General features: G+C 35.6%; 1 protein-coding gene across 2 annotated transcripts in view; it reads left to right on the top strand.

Moving 5' to 3' along the window:
- The window catches only part of GRIA4 (glutamate ionotropic receptor AMPA type subunit 4), a 395647-nt gene that overhangs the window by 123987 nt on the left and 249232 nt on the right, over positions 1 to 22428 (top strand). For both annotated transcript variants that reach the window (XM_053670367.1, XM_053670368.1), the window contains exon 3: positions 16812 to 17051. In XM_053670367.1, the coding sequence (XP_053526342.1) occupies positions 16812 to 17051 (240 nt within the window). The remainder of the gene's footprint in view (positions 1 to 16811; positions 17052 to 22428) is intronic.

The following is a 22428-nucleotide window of genomic DNA, read 5'->3' as shown; positions in this document are numbered from 1 at the left end:
GTTTAACATCATCAAGAATGAAACAGCATTTTATTAGGCATCATTCTGTTTCATAATGTCCTAATAACTGATAAGAAAGAAGTAAAAGGCTTTATAAATCAGAGTTTATTTAACTATGAAAACTCTGGTAATAGTTATGAGAATCCGAAAAGTTTAAAAATATAACTTTGACAATGTAATTAGAGTGGCTCATTATTTCTGTTTTGTGTTGTCTTCCCTAATGGACAGTCTGGATATTTGACAATAGCTCTTGACATTTGAATATAGACGAAATAATGTATCACAATGCACAACTAAACCAGCTATTTTGTGATTTTACTAACATCTGGCAAGTGTTTCTAATATTATATTTTGGAGTGGAAAAGTTTTTAGTACCTGTTTTTATATATGAAAAAGCTAAACCATGCAAATGTTAATATTTCCATCTAGTCATTGTTACCTGTGAATTATCTTGGAATTTTGAGCAGTGTGTTTTACAGGACACAATTACATAAGCACAAAAGAAATTGAAACACTGGATACAGCAATTTTATTTGTCTGAGTCATACCAGTGTTTATCCTTTTTAAATTGACAGCTAAAACCTTGTTTGCTTTTAAAAGTGGCAATTTTAACAAGAAATCTATATTTCATAATCCCTGAAGAACTGCTTCCATTTCCATGAAGTATAAGTATTCTTATAGTACCTCTTCCAGTAGCAATAAAGGTATAGTGGCTAATACCCCTTCAGCACAGCAGGATGGAACAAGTGCTTAGCCAGTAATTTTCTTTTCAAGTGTTAGAGTAAAATGAGCACAGCCTTTAGAATCAGACTTGGGTTAAAAATGGCTCTTTCCCCACTTCAGTGCATAAATTTGTACAAGTTGTATAACTTCACCATTTTTAAAAGAAAAAGAGAAATGAGGAGAATAATACCTATTTTATAGAGCTATCATGCAATCTGAACAAGGCAATGACTATTATGGAGCCTGACACACAGTAGGTATTTAGTAATTATTTCCTTCCTTTCCCCTTTCCTAGCTAGCTGCCTGGATACCTCCCTCATGCTTAGGTCATGGCATTAGAGTATTTGTGTGTATATCCTTAGCCTACAGTCCAGAGCAGGCTATCCCATTAAAAGCATGTAAGTTGTGAATTCCAAACAAGTTGTATGTAGAAATTAACTTTGGTGAAATTGTATCATACTAAATACAATGAAGCATTATTATCTTTTGTGAAATATTTACACTTGACATTTGTTTCAAATGGCTGCTAGTTTCAGTCAAAAGATTGATTAGGCCAAATATCTTCACAGATCTCAAATACCATTCACACATGACCTCTACTTTGCCTCTAATATACATGCACAATGGAATGCCACTCAGCCATAAAAAAGAAGAAAAATTTACTCTTTTGACAACATCGATGGACCTGGAGAACATTATGCTAAGTGAAATAAACCACTCAGAGAAAGACTAATACCATGTGCTTTCACTCATATGTGAAATGTAATGAACTAGCAAGCAAAATAGAAGCAGAGTCAAAGACAGCAAGCTGACAGCTCTGGAATGGGAGTTCAGGGGTGGAGGGATTGAGCAAGAAAGAAACAGGACTCATGGACATGGACAACAGTGTGGGGATTGCTGTGGGTGGCCGGGAGAGGGGGTAGAGATGGAAGAGGTATAAGGGGGATAAATGGCAACATATAAAATACAATGAATTTTTAAATAAATAAATAAAACTATTTATTAAGTATAAACTCTGCGCCAAGCATTATGCTGGATGCTGAAAAAATGTGATGATGATTCCCTGACTGGTGTAGTTCAGTGTGTTGGTGGTCGGCTCCATTCCAGGTCAGGAAACATGCCTGGGTTTCTGGCCAGGGGACAGTGCAAGAGGCAACCAATCCATGGTTCACTTGCACAATGATGTTTTTTTCTCTCCCTTTCTCCCTTCTATAGTCTCTCTGTAAAAACTAAATAAATAAAATATTTTTTTAAAATATTGTGATTAAAGCAGAGTGCTTGCTCTCACAGTTATGTCTAATAGTGCACACAGATATTAAACAAATGTCACAAATTCTGCATCCAAAATAAATGATGACACTTCAGTTATTCAGAAAGCCTAATATTCATGAGAACAGTTGTTTCTAAAGCCCACTCAGATATCTGCCAAATATTATTTCATTCCATTTTTAATTGGTGTTATCCACTGTCATGATGTATTTAAATGCTTTTCAGGAAGACAGCTGCATGTACTCTGATGAAGAAAAACTTTCAACATATTATTTAGACGTTTGAAAAAGTTTCTCTGTAGCATAAAAAGAATCCTACTGCAATTATGTGATGCATTTGTATAGTATATACAATATAGATGATGAATTGAATGTTTCCATTAAGGAGCCACTTAAAGATAAAAATATACTCCAAGTCCTTGAATGCTAAACAGTAAATCCAGCGGTACCTTTCCCTCTACACTGCTTCATGATTGGAAGTTGGCAAGAAAAAACAAACAAACACACACCTGTTACAATTTAGGTGCTTTTCAGAATTGGTTTCTATTCTCTCACCTTCCTTCCTTCTAAAGACTCACTTGTTGGAGTCTTTATGTTTATATATTAGTAGTATGAAAGAATGATATGATCTTTGCAGCCCCCAAATTACTGCTGGGAAAGCCAACTCTGCATTGAGTAGAATTTTGTTTTTCATGCTGAGTATTGCAAATAGCCTTCTGCTTATTCCTTTATAGGGCTTGGAAGAAAAATGAGCCATGTGCTTCCATTATGATGGCCTATCTCTGGAAAGAAATGTGCAAATAAGCCTGTATATTTTTACTGAGCTCTCAATTAGTTTAATTGAAAATTGAAATGTGCTTTCTAGCTGAGATGTCATAAAACTGAAGGGACACGTGTGCAGGGCTGTGCAATGGCTGCTCATGATGGTATCTTATTGTAATCCTAGATGGCATTGCCCAGACCAGAGCATCTTTGGAGCAGACATCTGAGAAAGCGAAAGTACTTCCTTGTGATAGAATTAAGGAGAAATATATTTTTGTGTAATTTGCATTTCAACTTATCATTTATGGTGATTAGCTTCAGTAACTTCATGTACTGTAGCTAACCACCATTTAGAAGTCTAAGAGAATTAGCTTTTACATATTAATAACCTATAATAATGCCTTATGGATATAAATTAATAAATTCTGGGCTCAGCATGTTCTAGCCACCATCTGATTGAGCCTTTTCAAATCTGAGCATGAAGAGCTTCTCATTTAATCAGAGAAAGAAGGAAGATGCTTAACTAAAACTTCCTGACTTGGTAAAGATTTCAAATACATTGTTGGTGTTTTTAATAGAAGTTCTTTTAAAAATCTAGATGGGTGAGAAGATTTCTTTTACAAGAAAGCTAAATGGCAAGATTCTGAAAATTAACAGGCATAAATTAGATAAATATAGGGTGGAACACAATAATCACACAACCTAGGACTAGAGACTGTGCAGTGGGGGTTGTGCAGTGGGGGACTTTGCATCGTGGGGCTGTGCAGTGGGGACTGAGCAGTGGTGACTGAGCAGTGGCGTGCAGCAGAGGGCCTGTGCAGTAAGAGACTGTAGTGAGGTGCTGTGCAGGGAAGTCTGGGCAGAGGCTAGAAGACCTGGAATTAGAATTTCACACGCAGCTGCAAGCTATGCTGCTAGATAAACTCACAGCTTCATCATATTCTGTAAAAATTAAATGTATAAAAATGACAATATAACCTCATCTTTATAAAAACATAAAATACAGATTTTTTTCAAAAAGTGAAAATGATTTTTTCATTGCCTGATTTTTAAATTGTTAAAAAATTAATACAAAATTATGAATATATTTGATTTTTCTTATAAAAATCATTAAATTTCTCTGTAACAATAGCTGGCAGGTTCCAGAAACTGAACTCCAATTAGAATCTAATGAAGAGATGGTTCTTGGTTGAAATGGGGTGGAGGAGAATATACAGAGACAGGAGGTAATTGCCTTTACTCTGGGTGGAAATAAAAACTTTAATTGTCAGAGAAAGCTCAGAAACCCAAAAGCAGATTTTTGTGGCTTTCAGACAGTCATTCTACACTCTGCTAGTATCTCTTCTTCTTTCAGAAATGAATTTTTACCAGAAACTATGATTTCACTCATTGAACAACTATTAATTGAGCACATTCTTAATGCCGACTTCAGAGCCTGAGAACACGTTAGTGAACAAGTCAGTCAAATTCCTCTCATACCAGTGGAAGTGGTTGGGTTTACAGCTTACTGAAGAGTGCACACTCCACCAGAAAGCATTCATATTAAATTAAAATAATTTCTTAGGGACAAATAAAATCATATTTCCTAAACACAGGGTGTCAGTTGGTGGTATTTCCTATAGGTGTACTGTAACAACTCAGAAGTTCTGTTACCTTAGCTTAGAAAAGGGCAACTCAAACATGCCATATACATGTACAGATCATAAACAATGTGTTTATGTATGTGTACATGTATACATATATACAGTATAAAATATAATTTAAAGAGTTTTGACAGTTTTGCTTTCCTTTTCTGTTCTGCTCTCTTTATTTCCAAGACCCACTGTGACCACATGCCACACATTAATTACACTGTTAATTCTAGGTCAGGCCTTGCATCGTGCTTTGGATTTTATTGATTCCATCCTATTGACACTGTTTTTTAGCTGCAGTTTCTAGACATGTTTCTGTTGCCATAGATATAGTGAATTTCAAAAAAAGCAAAAAGTAATTAAGACATTTTATCAAAAGATCCCACAATTTAAAAAAATTGTATGCACGTTAGTTCAGCCGACTCAATAGGAAAAACAGAGCAGGCCCCAAAAGGATAATTTTAAATGTTAGATAAATTTCTATAATCTATCTTTTCAGTTACTAAGAAATAAGTAAAATTTTTTCTTACAAAATGTAAGTGTTAATGGTAACAATAATAAAATAATGATAATAATGAATCAGGTAATATATGTGTTCTTTTTGAAATGTAAATATCTATATAAAGAAATGATGAGGTTTTTTTAAATCTTCTGCTACATATCCAAACCTTTCCTAGTGGCAAAAAGAGCTAGGGAAATTATTCACAACAGTAGGCTTTCACAGCTGCTAACAACTTGAACCAATTTACCAAAACCATCAAAGCAGAAGAATGTATTTACTTTTGGGTGCTAATCCATTTTAACAGGTGAGGCAACATGTAAGTGCTAAACATCTATTATGTTTATACTGAATAATCCATGAGGAGGGAGAAACAATAGACCTGCAGTAGCAAGATAATATACCCAGCACTATGCCTTTTAACTTCCTTTACAATGCTTATACATGTACCTATATTTGTGCACAAACTCATCTCAAACTCCTTCCTATTTCTATCTGCAAAGTTCACACATTGTTCTAATTACCATTTTTAACATTATTTGAATTGGTAAAATATAAGGAAGAGGCTTATAACCATATCAACTAAGAATTGGGTCTGTGGAGTTCAGTCTACACTGAAACTTTTGTCCAACTTGATCTAGTTTTAATGTATTTTTAGGTTACCTCACTGCTCTAGTCATAGGTACATTCTGTAGTTCCCTCTCTTCTAGCTTCCTGCTTCTCCTTAGTGTTTTCCTGACTCTTTTTCCCCTGAGTTTATTGACCTAGTATATTCTATTTCTGGTACCTAAAATTAATTCATTGCCCTCCTCCAGTATTAATAGACAAGATGTTTTAGTAATAGTACACAACTGTTGCTATAATATTTTGAAATATATATTTTTTATTTTTTAATTACAGTTGACATACAATATTATATTAGTTTTGGTGTCAAACCACATGATTAGACTTTATAACTGACAAAGTGATCACCCTGATAAATCTAATACCCATCTGACACCATACATAGTTATTAGAATATTATTGACTGTATTCCCTATGCTATGATATATATCTCCATGACTATTCCTTAACTTTCAAATTGTACTTCTTACTGATTTTTCTCATTCATTCTCACAACCTTCTTCCATCTGGAAGCCATCATAATGTTCCCTGTATGTATTAGTCAGTTTCTGTTCTGCTTCTCTGTTTATTTTGTTTATTTAGTTTCCACATATTAGTGAAATCATAGAGTATTTGTGTCTCTCTGACTGACATATTTCACTCAGCATAATATTCCCCAAGTCCATCCATTTTGGGGCAGATGGCAAAATTTCTTTTTTTTTTTGGCTGAGTAATTTTTCATTGTATAAGAATGTATACACTCTGCTTCTTTTTAATCCATTCATCTACTTTAGGACACTGAGATTGTTCCCATATCTTCGATATTGTAAATAATGCTGCAGTGAACATATGGATGTGTATGTTCTTTTGTTTAGTGATTTGGGTTTCTTCAGGTAAACACTCAGCAGTGGAATTGCCAGGTGCTTCATTGTTTCTCCTTATAGCCTTTGTTTTAAAGTCCAGTTTGTATGGTATAATTATTGCTATACCAGTTTTTTTCTTTTTTTATTTGCATTTTCATAGAATACCTTTATCATTCCTCTACTTTCAGTTTCTTTGTGTCTTTCACTCTAAAGCGAGACTCTTCTAGCCAGCACAGGTAAGGATCTTGTTTGGTTATCCATTCAACCACCCTATGTCTTTTGAGTGGATCACTTAAGCCATTTACATTTAAAGTTAATGTTGGTAGATATATATTTATGACCATTTTATTGTTCATATTTTAATCTATTATTTTTCTTCTTCTTAAGAAAGACCCTTTAACATTTCATGTAATACTCATTTACTGGGCCTGAATTCTAGCTTTTTCTTACCCAGAAAGCTCTTTATACTTCCTTCTCATTTGAAAGTCCTTGCTTTTCATCACTTTGAATATTTCTTGCCAATCTCTCTGGCCTCCAAAGTTTCTGATGAGAATCAGCTGACAGTTTTATGGGCGCTCCTTGAGGTAACTAACTGTTTTTCTCTTGATGCTTTTAATATTCTCCCTATGACTTTGGCATTTTAATTATGATGCATCTTGGCACAGGCCTATTTGAGTTTGTCTTGTTTAGGCCTCTCTGTGTTTCCTGGACTTGTATGTTGTATTTATGTCCTTTACCAGGCTAGGGAAATTTCTCAATATTAGTTTTTAAAATAGGCTTTCAGTTTTTTGCTTTCTTCTCTTTCCAGCATCCCCATGATACAAATGTTGGTATGCTTGAAGTTGTTCCAAAGGCTCCTTAACACTCTCCTACTTTCTTTGGATTCTTTTTACTTTTTGCTGTTCTGATTGGCTGTTTTCTGCTTTCTTATCTTCAAAATCACTCATTGATTCTCTGCTTCATCTAATGTACTGTTGATTCCCTGTAATATATTCTTCATTTCAGTTAGTGTATTTTTCATTTCTGATTGGTCCTATTTTATGTTTTATATCTCCATTTTTATGTTTACTATTCCTTGTTGAAGAAGAGTATAGGGTAAATTCCTATACCCTTCTCTTAGGTTCATTTAGCATCCTTATAACCAGTGTTTTAACTCTGTGTCTGGTATATTACTTGTCTCAGTTGTGTTTAGGTAATTTTCTGGAGTTGTTTTGTTTTTCCATTTGCAACATTTCTTTGTGTGTGTGTGTTTTTATTTGGATGTTTTTCTGTGTTTGTTTCTCTATGTGTTATGTAGAGCTTCTACATCTCCTGGGCTTGGGAGAGTGGCTCTGTGTAGTAGGTGTCCTATAGGGCTCAGTGGTGCAGCCTGCCAGGTCACCCAAGGTATGCTTTCTGGGTACACCATCAATATAGGTATGTGCGCCCTCCTATTGTAGTTGAGCTTTGACTACTATTGGCACATCAGTGGGAGAGATTTATCCCCAGGTTGATGGACTGATGACTGGCTGGGACTATCATGGAGGAGCTACTATTCATTGTTCCACCCAATGAAGCAGAACTCACTTTTAGGGGCTCAGGGGCCTGCCAAGTTCTTACCTTGAAAGTTTCACTTGTAGATATGGTTAGGGTGTGATTTGAAGACAGTGGTCTGAAGCTGTCCACTGAGTGTGCTGGCTCTGGGGCCTCTTAGGATGAGCTACCAAGCAATCTGTAGATAGATGCCACTAATGCCAAGCCTGGAGTCACTTACCAAGAGGTATAGTAAAGCCAGATGCTACACGGATTAACAGATTTTAGCAAAGTCATCAACATGAGCAGTTTGTATGTAAAAGCAACTATAAAAGGATTGGGTGGACCTGCAAGTTGGGTGGGACATGGTCTCAGAGAATCACCAGGGTGAGGTGAATAGTGTTAGCCAGTTTGATGGAGACACATATATGGTGCCAGTCTGTCCATTTTGTGGAACAAAGGTTCTGCAAAGGAACAATGGTCTCTGCAGCACTTGTGTCTGGGAGGAAGCTGTCTCTCTTCATGCCAGACAACTTAGTTACTCCTCATAAGTTCCTGATGCTTTGTGTTGAGCTGCTGACCCAGTACTAGAGCTCAGAGCCAATGAGTCTGGGACAGACTTCAGCAGCCCTCTGGCTCACTTATCTATAATCTCCACTATTTGTGTTTTGTTTTAATTATTTTATTGTTCAGTTACAGTTGTCTTCATTTACCCCCTACCCCTCTGTCAGAACTTATGGGGACTTTTCTTCCTGGCACTGAAGCCAGGGCTTGGTGGGTAGGGGGAAGGGGTTGGTGTGGTGCTGGGACCTCTTGCTCCTCAGGGCGACCGTCCACGGTCAAGATAACTCTCCTGATTTATAACTACCACACATGGGTGTGGGACATGCTTGTTCTGTATCTGTTCATCCTACCAGTCTCAATGTCACCTCTTCTTTGTATCCTTAGATATAGAACTTTGGTTAAGATAGATCTCTGGTGGTTTTGTTTGATAGTTATTTTGCAATTTAGTTGTAATTTTGGTGTGGTTATTAAAAGTTCCAAGTACCATTTTTACCTCTACTATCATCTTGACCCAAAGCTCTGTAATATTTTTATAAATATTTATGTAACCTCTAATCTTAATTGTATATATAATCATATATACAATTAAGTAGTTAAGTGACAAATAAGTAGTTTTATTATAATACAGTAATAATATTAACATTATTAATATTATTCCAAAAGAATAATAGATAAGATTAAATAGAATGAGAGTTTTAAAAAATATTATCATAAATTATTCATTCTCTTGTCCAGTCAGTAAATATTATGTGTTAGGGAATGAACAAGCCTCCAAGAAACTCATGGCTATTGCTAGTGATAGACAATATGAAAAATAATTATGAAGAGTATAGTTAAGGAAATTCAGTTTTTTAAGAAATTCACAGGATTGTTGACTCATAGAAAAGCCAAAATATCTGGGGGGCTATGCCAAACATAATTTTGGATGAAATTTTTGTCTTAAACTACATCTTAGTAATAGAGGGAGGCAGCAAAGACTCCCAGTTCCAAAATTATTACTGATATGATAATACAAGCGTACTTTTAAAAAAACAAAGTAACATTTTAAAAATGCATGACAAGTTTAGAAGAAAGTAAATACCCAAAGAATATAACTAAGAAACTGAAAAGTTAAAATTTTAAAATGAGAGTGGATACTGTGGCTTTCCTTAGGGGAACTTGACTTAACATGGTTTTCAAGTCATTGGATCAAGAAATATCCAGTGAAGTTGGAGCTGAGATTACTATATAGACCATGCCATAATTACTGAAAAAACATAGCCTTGAACTACTGGCTTGCCAGGAGTTCTACACACAAAAATAATAATAATGATCAGTCATAAGAATGTTTGCTTAATTGTATATTCTCATGTGAACTTGGTGTACAAATTTATATACTCTGAATTTTCTAAGAGCCCATAACACACATGCACATCAACACACCATGCACAACTCACTGGGGTACTTGGCAGAGTAAACACAAAGTTTCAAAATCACTTTGGAGAAATATTTCTCCAAACAGCTTTTTCTAAATTCTCATCATAGGTAAACTTTGCTAAAATGAGCTCACAATTCAAAATTATGAAGCAAATATGTTGACAATCCACATACATCCAAATTAACATACAAAAATGAGTGTTCAATTACCAAGAATTTTAGATTATGGAAATATCCAACAGAAGCTACACTTACTTAAAATGATTAAACTTACACAGAACTACAATGTTGGACAACAATAACACATATCACAGGAGGGCAATTTCTAAGGTCAAAATGCTTAAATGTCCTTGCATTATTCAGATGGAGTGTGGAGGTAGCTTTCAGTATTAGAATATTATGACTCAGATGGGGGGTAGGAGCCCTAGACTTCTGTCCTTCTATAAAGAACGACAATTAGGCAGCTATTCACAAAAAGAATAGCTCTGGAAGACCTCAGGAAGCTACTACCAAAGTTTCAGTGACTTGTAGAGTAAAAAAAAAAAACCTGAGAATAACCACACAAGAAGAGTAGTAGAGAAAGTTAAATTTTGCCTCCGTTATCATCCTATATCCCAAGCTGGTGCTGTTTAGTGCTGAGAGAGAGCTCCTCGGCCCCAACACAGTTCTCTTGTCTTGGAAAAGGAGCACAGGGTGAGTCCAGCTTTGCCAGCCTTTCCTGGAACTGCATAAAGACCTAGTTCAGTTTCACCCTACCCAACACCAGCAAAGCTGAGACATCTAGAAACCACTAGGAAGAAGTAAGAAGGAAAGGATCTACACAGTATTAGCCATGCACAGGAATGAACTTGGTTTCCAGTAGCCTGATTGTCAGGGTACCCCAGTATGTATCACTGCTGTAGACCTCAGGAGCTCTTACCAACACTGAAGGCTCTCACAGCTTTTGTCACTGAGGTCCTCAGCAGATGGCTCCATAGAAGACAGCACACTTCTCTGCTAAGAAACCAGCAATTAGAGCAACACCACAGACACCTGCTTAAAATTGTCCTACAGATTTGCACATTCACAGATGCCAATAGTCTGAGTCTCTCCCTCCTTTCTCCTTCTGCTAGAACCCAGCCTCTGCAGCAATGAACATGTGAGATGCCTGCGTAGGTCCCTGCAGCCATTCCCACTGCTGTGTGCACACCCATGATCCACCCGTTCACAAGTGCCCACTTGCAAGCAAGGCCTCCACAGCTGTGTCATGGGCCTGAAACTGTCACTGACTACTGTCACTGGCTAGCACTGCAGTGCTTGCTATATCTTATCCCTGTAGCTACGTAGCTAAATGCCACCAATCTTGGCTACCATTCAGCCAAAAAAAAAAAAGACTTGGATGAATAGAACTTTAGGGCATTATGCTAAATGAAATAAATCAGACAGACAAAAAATACTTTATGATCTTACTTATATGTGGAGTCCAAAAGAGTCAAACTCAGAAACAGAGCGAATTGTTGATTGCCGGGGGCTGTGGGTGAAGAAAGCACAGAGCTGTTTTTCAAAACTTATACTTACAAACTGAGTAAGTTCTGAGATGTAATGTGTAGCGTGCTGACTATAGTTAACAATATTGTATTATATACTCAAAAGTTGATCAGAGAGTAAATCTTCAATGTTCTCACCACCACAAGAACAAGAAATGCTAATTTTTTGAGGTGATGAAATGTGCTAACTAACCTTAAAATACTAATTATTTCACAATTTACATGTATGAAGTTATCATGTTGTATACATTAAACTTATACAATGTTGTCAATTACATCTCAATATAGGAAAAATATAAATTTATGACAAGTATATAAAATTAGAAACAAGAATATATTGAAGAATAAATATTGCATATATAATTTTCTAAACACTGGGAGGGAGAACAGACAATTTTTAAAACTTATTTAACCAAGTATTTGCTATACTATCTAGAGAAATATAAAGTAGTACATAGCTATGGAAAGAAATTTAGTGATATTTACCAAAGACTTTGAAAAGATTTATATACCTTACTCCATAATTTCGCTTCTAGCAGTTTACCTTAATGAATAATCAAAAATTATTATCATGAAAGCATTAGTTGCAATAGCACAAAATTCAAAGATTCAATATTTAGATTTCTAAAAATAAACATTGGCACAAATATCAAATAATGTTTCTTAAAATTTGTTCTATAAAATATTTATTGAATACTTATCATGTATAGATACACCCCTAAGTCCTGGATACAAAGATTCTTTCAGTTATTTCCTGCCATACAACAAACTATCACAGACTTAGAGACTTAAAACTACAATGATTGATTTTTCTTATGCTTTTACATTTGGGGCAAAGCTTATTCTCTGTCCCATACAACATCATCTAGGGTAATGTAACTGAGGGCTCAAATATCTATATCCAAGGTGATTCGTTTATGAACTGTAAAGTTCATTTTGACTGTCAACCTGGAACTTAGTTGGTGCTCAGGGACAAGAATAGTGGTTCCTATCTATGTGGGACTCTTCATGCCACCTGTTCTTCCTCACAGCATGGTGTCTGAGTTTAAAAAAAAAATGAGTCTCCAGAGAGAAGTAGCCATGGTGTCAGGAGTCACTTATAATCAGTTTGTCATACTTTATTAGCTAAAGCAGTGACTGAAGCCAGCTCAGGTTCAAGTTGAAAGATCAGACTCCAGTTCTGAATTAGAGAGTATCGGCATTCTGGAATATGAAGTGAGATAGGAAATAAGCTATAATCATTTTAGAAAATTCAGGATGGCATGAAAGTGATGAAGTTAGGGGTGCAGATCTGGGGTTCAAAAGAAAGATTTGAAGTAAATGGTACAATTTGAGGGATCTTGATTACATAGGTGGTAATTAAAGCCCAAGGATTGTCCGTTTTCAACAAAACTGTGTTGAAAGTAAGAGAATTTTAAGGTTTACCAACTTTAAAGGAGCAATGGGAAAGAACGGTTCAAAGACACTAAGAAATATTTTGAGAGAAGGGAAGAAGATTAGAGTGTGGTGTTAATAAAGCAAGGGGAGGAAATATTTGAGAGACATGTTCAAAGTTTCAAAGACAGCAAAGGATTTGAGTAAGACAGGAGCTAAAATGTAAAATTTAGGATGCAGTTGGTCATTAGCAAAATTGATGAGTGGTTTGGTGGCTGGGGAGTGTAGGAGTCAGATGAATTGTAAACAGTGTAAGTAAAAAACGCCTTTAGTAAAAGTGACTGATGGGGTAGAAAGAAATAAGAAGCATTGGATCAAGAAAGTTCTATGTTTTGTAAAATGAAAAAGAGTTAAGCTTGTTTAAAGAATTTTGAGAAGCATTTAGAGAAGAGGGGCATTGAAGTGCAGGGAGAAGGAAGGGGCGACAGGCTCACAGTAGCCTGTTCTCTCTGTCCACGCTGCAGTGGCGATTGCTGTCAGGTCTGCACCTCGCTCTCCTGTCCCACAACCTGAGAGACTGAGCTAAGATCGTGTCACTTGATTTGTGTGTGCTATGCAGCTATAAATTATCATAAACTGGACAATAATTTCACTTGGTTTGGCATCTGAAATATAGAACCTGGAACAAAACTGGGTGACTGCTTGATGAAGAAACATTTAATTATATTACACCACCACATGAAAGATTATTACTATGTTTTTATTTTGGTTTAGTTGCACTATACAGAGCCCAAGTAATCTTGTTAGTGAGACAGAATATAGAATATGCAATTAAAATTATGGTTGGATTATTTCACTGAAAGTCATATCTTGACTAATGTTTATATCCCCAAATATGTATCTATCTGATATTATTGCATCTGTTTAGTGACTGAGCATTAATTCTTGTTTATTTTATTCAGCTATTAATATAAGATTCAGTTTATTCCCTTTTGGTACTCTGAACACATTAATATTCAGTTTAGCTTACTCTAATTAACTGATGTATGCATTTATATAGTTTAAGTTGCATTGTTTGAATAACTACTTGAATGATAAAAACAATAAATATCATAAAATATAACCAAGCAAAATTTGATTTGAGTATTTTCAAATTAAGATTATAATACTAAATATGGAAACAATTATATTTCAAAATATAACCTACTATACTAAAGAAGATACTCTCCAGGGTATTACATTGAGATAGTAACATTGACTATTTGACTGACAATCTATTTACACACATAGGAAATTCAATAATTCTCATGTGTTAAGCACTTAATCTAGATTAAATGGCCAAAAATAGTTCAAAAGGATGCCATGGAAACTGCTCATAGCAAAGGGCAACTAAGTTGTGAGTGACATAAGATAGTCAGAGGCAAAGTTATTAATCTAATACTTAAACTACAGTTTCAAAATTTGTTTATTAAAGGCAAAATAGCAGCTATAAAAAAGAGAAGAGATACACATTTATGGTGATGCTCATGAATGAAATAAGATGATTAAATATCATGAAAAATTAAGTTGGTTCAGTATCAAATGCAATAAATTAAAAATCAGCTAAAAAGTATAACAAGCACCAAAGTAGTGTTAAGTCATAATGATATCTGAAAACATTATAGTAGGAACAAACAGTAGAGGAACTTAGTACAGGGCATATCAGTTATTTCTGACCTGTTTTTAGGTCAGAAATGCAATATTTTTGGGATATCAAGTTTTATATTGGGTCAATATTTGAAAATGATGAAATCAGAAGTGCTGTTGGGGTTTTGGGGAGAGAGATATGCTGCAGGAAGGGGCTCACACCTGCCCACCCATTCCTGACTCACCAAAAGTTCTCATGCAGAGCGATACAAGTCCTCTTAGAGAATCATGGGGTTCCTAAAAACACCAAAATTTGAAAATGGTAAGTCAGATAAGAGAAAGGACTTGTAAAAGTTCATTATATGCATGAAAAAATTAAGTGTCTGACTTGTAAATCCTGTTTGTTTACTTTTACTTAAACAATATTAAAATCCGTGTGTAGTATCTGCAGCAAATTGAAAGTCGGCCTCTTAGATATAATTTATAAAGCTCTTTCACTTTAATTTTTTTCAATACAGTAAAATAGCATTTAATTGAAGCAGATTATTTACAATGTAAAGGTTGAAAGTGGCCCCTCAATTTGCATGAAAATCAAGAGAACAAGAAAATATGACAACATAGAGGACCACCTCTAATTTTGATAAATGTACAGCACTTACATAAATACATCCAAAATTCTTTAGAAAAACACTCACAAGGGTAAGTTCCCATCCAGCAGCTTCATTCTTGAGGTTATTTAGGGTACAAAACCAAAGTCACTTGAAACCCAAGGTTCCCAAATTTTACAATATAATACCTCTTATAGTTTGCAAGGAAATTGTAGCCATTGATACTGCCCAGTCAAATTTCCCATGTTGGTCAATCCACTCAGGTGATCAAATCCTAGTTCCTGGGTGAGCATAGAACATATTCAGTATCTTTCTGAGCACATTGTCTAATGAAGACCAACAACAATACAGTCATTTTCTCTTCATTGTTACCCTCTTATGTTATAATTACATTGCTTAGACTCTATCCCCAATTTCAAGAGACACAATAAACAAGAACAAAAGAAACATGCCCAGGTTTTATTAATTTATCTTTTTTAATTATGCTTCACCATTTTCTAAAACCTATTATTACGTTAACAAAGCAAAATCTAATTTCTTTGTATCATTATGAATTATTCTTAAAATATACACCTGTAGTCTATCCAACATTCTAGACTTCTTAACAAATTTAGCAATTACAATCAGTAATCAAAATCAGAGAACATAAAAATTTTATAAAACTCACAACTTTTTAAATTAGCTATATAAGCCAAGGAGAAATAGGATCTTTAGCCAAGTGATAAACTACAATACTTTGGAATACGAAGAGTCTCAATTTATGTGTACACAGTAAAAGAGTATCCCCTAATTCAGGCTTGTATACTTTAAAATGTAAACTAGAAAAAGTCACCCAAGTTTGAACTAGAAATCAGTCATATCAAAAGAGTAGTCAAAATATCACCGGGCAAGAACATTGACAAGAATTTTTTTCTCTATCAATTTGCCCTTTGTCCTTGCAACAAATGGGGAGGTGGGAAAAAAAGGTAAGATGAGACTGGTCACCTAGTCACCTTGAGTTCTCTTATTTACTTCAGGAGAAGTTGGTTTGATGAGGTTTGAAAGTTTGGCTTTATGGCCTACCTAAAGGCTATACAGATTGGCCACAATTTCACTAAGCATCTAGGATACTGCAGTAAAGACTTTCTGGACCACATGATTTTTATTCTCAAAAATGATTCAAGAGAACTCTAAGGTTGTGATAAAAAATGAAAGTAAAGGTTTTTCAGGAACATGTATAAAGGACACATGGACGAAACCAAAGCAGAGTGGGACTGAGGGTGGGAAGTGGCTGGGTACAGCTGGGGTGGGGGCGAGCGGTGGGGGGAAAGTCGAGGCAACTGTACTTGAACAACAATGTTGAAGAAATGTGAAGAAAAATGTGAAGAAAATGAAACTGCCACTGGGAAAAACAATTTAGGCTGAGTAGCAAGCAAATGCAGTCTGTTTCAAACTAGAGGAGATAAATTTATAACTTCCAAAAGATGGCATGTTGGTAATTTAAATGTTCTAAATATACTTAAAATTTTTCAAAGTAAACTATTACATTATTACATGTAAGAAAAAAATACAGAGAAAAATTTGAACTTGTCACACTTAAAAGGTCTCTTGCATAAGATTTGCCACATTACCACAGAACACCATATATTACTTATTTCACTTTAATTTAAATTGGCTTATTGAGAAAGGAAGCACTTGGCCTCAAGTTATCCCAATTAATTGTACACTTGACTTTTACCCTTTCCTTGTATTCTTGACATACCAATGATTCAAAGATACCTTTTTATTTCACAGGCTGTAATGTGGCAGTTAACTATTTTTTAGTGTGTTAATGTTTTTTTTTTTCTTTCATTTCAGTCTGTTCCCAGTACTCTAGAGGAGTATTTGCCATTTTTGGACTCTATGATAAGAGGTCAGTACATACCTTGACCTCATTCTGCAGCGCCTTACACATCTCCCTCATCACTCCAAGTTTCCCTACGGAGGGGGAGAGCCAGTTTGTGTTGCAGCTAAGACCTTCCTTGCGAGGAGCACTCTTGAGTCTGCTGGATCACTATGAATGGAACTGTTTTGTCTTCCTGTATGACACAGACAGGGGTAAGTCACAATCCCACCTCTGCCTAAGTAAAACTCTAATTTCAACCTGAACTGGCCTTGCATACTTGTGATTTAGCAAAATATTTTCATTCTTAACATGACTAAAAAACCAGAACATAGTCAGTGTGTACTGTCAATACTTTTATTTTGACTCTGGGGGAAATTTTCTATAAAACAAGCTTTAAATTCACAAGGTTACTTATGAACAAACTATGCTTGGTTATGTAGTTGAAATTAAGAGAAATAATTCTTTTAAAAATTCTGTAATGACATTTCAGGTACAATAAAACAAATAAGTCTTTTACTTCAAATGCAAATGATTTAATGTTTTGAAACATCTAAAAATAGATCAAATCAAGCCATGGCTTTGAGTTTGAAACACAAGACTTTAAATGAGTAATTGAAGGACTCTAACAATGACAATGGATTTGATAATAAGCTTCTGATTGCTGGCAACCTTTCACTTTGTCTTTAGCTCTAGGCTCTAACAGTTAATAAGTTATACCATAGGACCCATGTGTTAGAGAAACAAGATTGAGAACTCATGTTAAATTATTGACAATCCATACATTTTTCTACAAAGTGCTTTGATTTTTAAGTTGGAAACATAACTTAAAGAGTTCCTACTTTTTTCAATTCTGTTTTTTTAGTGACTAGAATAATGATAATATGTTATATTTCAAAATAAACATCAGGGAATCACCTGTGCAGTTTTGTCTTTGATCTTTTTCCCTTAAAGTGTAAGATGTATGAGAAGACAGGAAGTTAAAATAAGAGTTGGAACAGGCAACTTTTTAAGAACATCCTTGAATAAAATTCTATCTTTGAAATGAGTAAAACAATAAACAAGCGAGATAAATCCTTTGAAGATATAATCACCTTCAAAAGTCCAAAGCATAATTTTTGATACTCAGATATAAAAACTCATTAAAGAAATTTATCTCATTAAAATTCACATTTTTAATCAGGTGGGAACAAGATGTCATATAAGATGTCTCATCAACAGTGCTCTTAGCACATTACTCATATTGGATTCATGGTATATTTGATTTTCAAAGACAAGCTCAGAAAATTTATATTAGGAATGTGTTTTATATGTGGGCAGAGCATACTCTAATTCACGCTTGGAAGTGTAGGAACCTGCCTACATTTACAACATCATTTTCCGATAACTAACAATCCAAAGCATCCTAGAGAATGTTTTACAATTTACAGATATCATCACTATCTTTATTTCTAACTTTTGGAAAAATCCTTAAGAAGAAGACATTGAAATTTGAAAACACAAATTAAACCAGTGAAACATGACCAGATGTCTATTAGAATGGCCACAGATCAGACTGTTGACAACACCAAATGATGGTAAGGGTGTGGAGTAACAGGAACTCTCATTTATTGTTGGTGGGATGCAAAGAGGTACAGCCAACTTTGCATGTTCTTATAAAACTGAATATATGACTAACATATGATCCAGCTATATCTCTCCTTGGTATTTACTCAAAGAAACTGAAAACTTATATCAATGCAAAAACCTGCACATATATGTTCATAGCAGCTTTATTCATAATTGCCAAAACTTGGAAACAACCAAGATTCCTTTTAATTGGTGGATGGATAATTAAACTGTGGTATATTCAGACAATGGATTACTATTCAAAGCTAAATAATGACTATCAAGCCATAAAAAGATATAAAGGAACCTTAAACACAAATTATTAAGTGAAAAAAAGCACATTTTAAAAGGCTTCATACTATATGATTCCAACTACATGAAATTCTTGAAAGGGCAAAACTACGAAGACAGTGAAAGAATCAGTGATTTCCAGGGGTAAAGAGGAAGGTGGAGTGAATAGGTGGAGAACAAAGGATTTTTAGGGCAGTGAAACTGCTCTCCATGATACCATAATGGTGAATAAAAGTCCTTATACATTTGTCTAAAACCACAGAATGTACAACACCATGAGGAAACCCTATTGTAACCCAGGGATTTTTTGTGACTATGATGTGTCAATGTAGGTTTGTTACCGAACAAGAGGTCCGAGGGAGGGGCAATACAATATTTGGCCCAAACCTGCTATACAACAGGGGCCCCTCCCAAAAAAAACACAAAATACTAATATCTACTGGGCTCTTCTGTCCGCCGCCAATTGGAAAGACATCTCTCAATGCCAGAGATTTGTGAAAAGGAAACAAAATGTTTATTTAATGCTATTCAGGCCTAATGCCTCCACTAAAATAGCAAAGTCCTTTAGGTTGTACACCTACACCCACACAGAGCTCCCTTCTCCCACGGTCCCAACTCCGGGTACCGTAAATCAGGAAAAGAGCACACGTCTGTGTTGCAGGCCGCTGGCACCGTCAGCTGTGTCAATGTGCAGGATCTCGAGTTAATCCAAAGTACTGTGGTACCCTCTCATGGTCCACTGGCAAGAGTCCTTTGTACCCAGTTCCAGTCAAAGTCTCTCTTGCTTTTTCAGGTCCCACGGCCAAAGGGGGCATCCCAAAGCCGCGTGGGCCTCTTCTACCAAAGCTGCAGGAGTCCACACTCCTCCAAAAGCATGTGGCTTTCTTCTTCACCTGGCTGCAGGGATCTCCATTCTGGAAAAGCTGCCTGGTTTTCCCTTTCACCTGGGCAGTTATCCCCTCATGTCCTGGAGCCCGTCTTTTCCAAGCTCTCACACAGCGGCCTCCTCACTCCCCGGGAGCGCAGACCCTCTCACTCAGGAGTGCAGCCCCCTAGTTCCATCCTGAGTCCCAGCTACTCCCTTCTTCTTCAGGCTCCAAACTTGGCCACTGCTATTTAACATGTCTATGAAACCAGTTAAAGGTTATAGATATGTTAAATAATCATTCCAGAGGTTAGCTGCAAAACTATTGCTATGCAAAACAGCTTTCAGTGACCCTGGTTCTATTTATCCCTTCCCCCTTCCCCCTTGGGGGGTGGTGAGGACATCTTATATGTCTCTCCAATATTCCTATACACTTTGAATTCTGGACACCATTCCAATTTTTTTTTGGGGGGTCCCCCCCTTGGCTGCACTCTGTATCAGGTTCATCAATTGTAAAATGTTGAGTATCAAATGCAAAAAAATTATACTTTGGTAAATTAACTGAAAGTGTTTTTAAAAATTGAATCATGATGTCAAGCATTATGTACTGGGATGTAGATGAGATGTTTATTGATGTGGTTCATTATGACACAGTCCAGTTTGCCACTTTAGGTGGAATATCCTTATTTTGTAGCATCTTTATCTCATAGGCCTCATAGAAATACTAGTGGGACTGCTGTCTCCCTCTTTTCCTCTGCCCCTGTGTAAACCAATCTGTATCAAGGAGAGGCTGTAGGCATTCGTACATCAGACTCCGCACGAAACAGGGATTAAACATGATTGTTTCCGTGCACCTCTTGCGTTCTTTTCAGCTCGGTGGGCACGGTGGGTGTGGCGGGTCGTTGCTTTTTACTTTGATGTTTTCCTGTTCTGCTGCAGGTTTTTTTACGTGTTGCTTTTGCACCAGTTTATACTTTTAAGGGTCCTCACTCCTGGGTAGCGAGATGCTTCAACCTTAAGCCACCTCCCATTACTTCTCTCTCGCCCTGGTTTCTCTCTAGTATAAGCAGACATACTGCACCTAGTTTTTTAAAGACTCTTTCTCTTGGTTAAATTCCTGCCGTCAAAGTTTTAAGCCCATCATGGTACAAGCACTATTTCTTCTAATACAACCTCTTGTAAACTTTAATCACGTACTGACTTGATACACAAAGCATATTTTTCCTTGTCATCATCCTAGAATTTAACTGTTTTGCTTCTAACTGACTACTGCAAGTCACTCTAGAATTTCTTAGGTTTCTCCAATAATTGTTTCAGGATGACCAGCAAGTCCTTTGTATTGCCTTCTATTATACTAACCCAATCCAACTTTAAAATAAACATCTTTATTTCTAGCGATAGTTGCATGAATAAAAAATAGTAACATGTTAGGAAAATGGCCATTTTTTGATGCTCTGCTGGTTCACCCAGCCATCAGACCATGCTTCCCAGTATTCTTGGGCTTAATGAGGTACTTCTAAAACGTAAAAATAATTTTTCCCCTTTTGAAATTGTTGTGCTCATTTTACAAGTTCCAAATAACAGGTTCAATTTATTCCCTCTTAGATACTATGCTGAATTATGTATCATTATCATTAACTGATATATGAACCTCAGTTATGAACATAGAATTAACTTCCATCATAAACACAATTGACTAAGAGTAATCCATATTTTCACATCATGAAGAAAAAAGAATACACATCAACATTAAAAGTCAGAATATTTTTAAGTAATATACAAAACAAAGTGTAGTAAAATAAAATAATATAAAACATTTTGATACTTTAATCTTTTAGTGTTACCATAAACTGCTTATTGACACATTTTTCTTGTTATACATAGCTGCCTTGATTATGACCCTGAATTCTCCATAAAATTTAGTGAAACATGGCCTTCTGATGAATCATAAATTCTTATTTTGGAATGAATTATTTCATTGATCCACTCATTTCTGAAATCTTAATCCCTATAGTAATATAATGAACTCTTAAGATACAAGAGCTTTAATGTCATAACTTAAAATAGTGTTTTTATGTTGGATTACCATCAATAAAAGGAATGACACTTTATTTCTCTCATATTAGACCTGTGTTCTAGTCCTGGTCTGCTATAAAGAGTGTGTGAATCTGTCTATATTTTTGTCCACATTGGAAGGAAGGAAGGAAGGAAGGAAGGAAGGAAGGAAGGAAGGAAGGAAGGAAGGAAGGAAGGAAGGAAGGAAGGAAGGGAGGGAGGGAGGGAGGGAGGGAGGGAGGGAGGGAGGGAGGGAGGGAGGGAGGAAGGAAGGAAGGAAGGAAGGGAGAAAGGAAGAAAGGAAAAGGAAATGAGACGGAGGAAGAAAGTTGAACTGCACTGTCTTTAAGGCCCATTCAAACTATCTTCAAGGGTTTCTTATTATTTTTTTACATTCCAAATATTCTATTCCTTACCTGGAAATGTTGGACAGAAAGATAGTAAGTAGCATAAATGATATCTTTATCATCAGGTGACTCCCTACTTCTGTTCATTTGACTGCCTTCAAAGAAGAAAAAAGTAAATTCATTTATTCAATTCAATCCATTTATTTAGCATTCAATAAAAATTTTATAGTTCACTTTGTATCAGGCACTTTGACAGGTATTATGAATACAATGATGGAAAGGTATTACTGAGCATAAATTAACTCACTTGCTATGACTTTATTAGGAAATAGGACACAACACTCTTCTCCACAACCAGAAAGTTGCCTTTGATACATAGCTTGATATTTTTACAATTTTAATTTGGAACACAACTTGTTTTCCAAG

The sequence above is a fragment of the Artibeus jamaicensis genome, unplaced genomic scaffold (genome assembly GCF_021234435.1).
Source record: "Artibeus jamaicensis isolate MK-2021 breed Jamaican fruit bat unplaced genomic scaffold, CSHL_Jam_final contig_585, whole genome shotgun sequence".
Classification (NCBI taxonomy): domain Eukaryota; kingdom Metazoa; phylum Chordata; class Mammalia; order Chiroptera; family Phyllostomidae; genus Artibeus; species Artibeus jamaicensis.
Note: the sequence above shows the minus strand (reverse complement) of the source record. Positions and strands in the feature narration are given on the sequence as shown.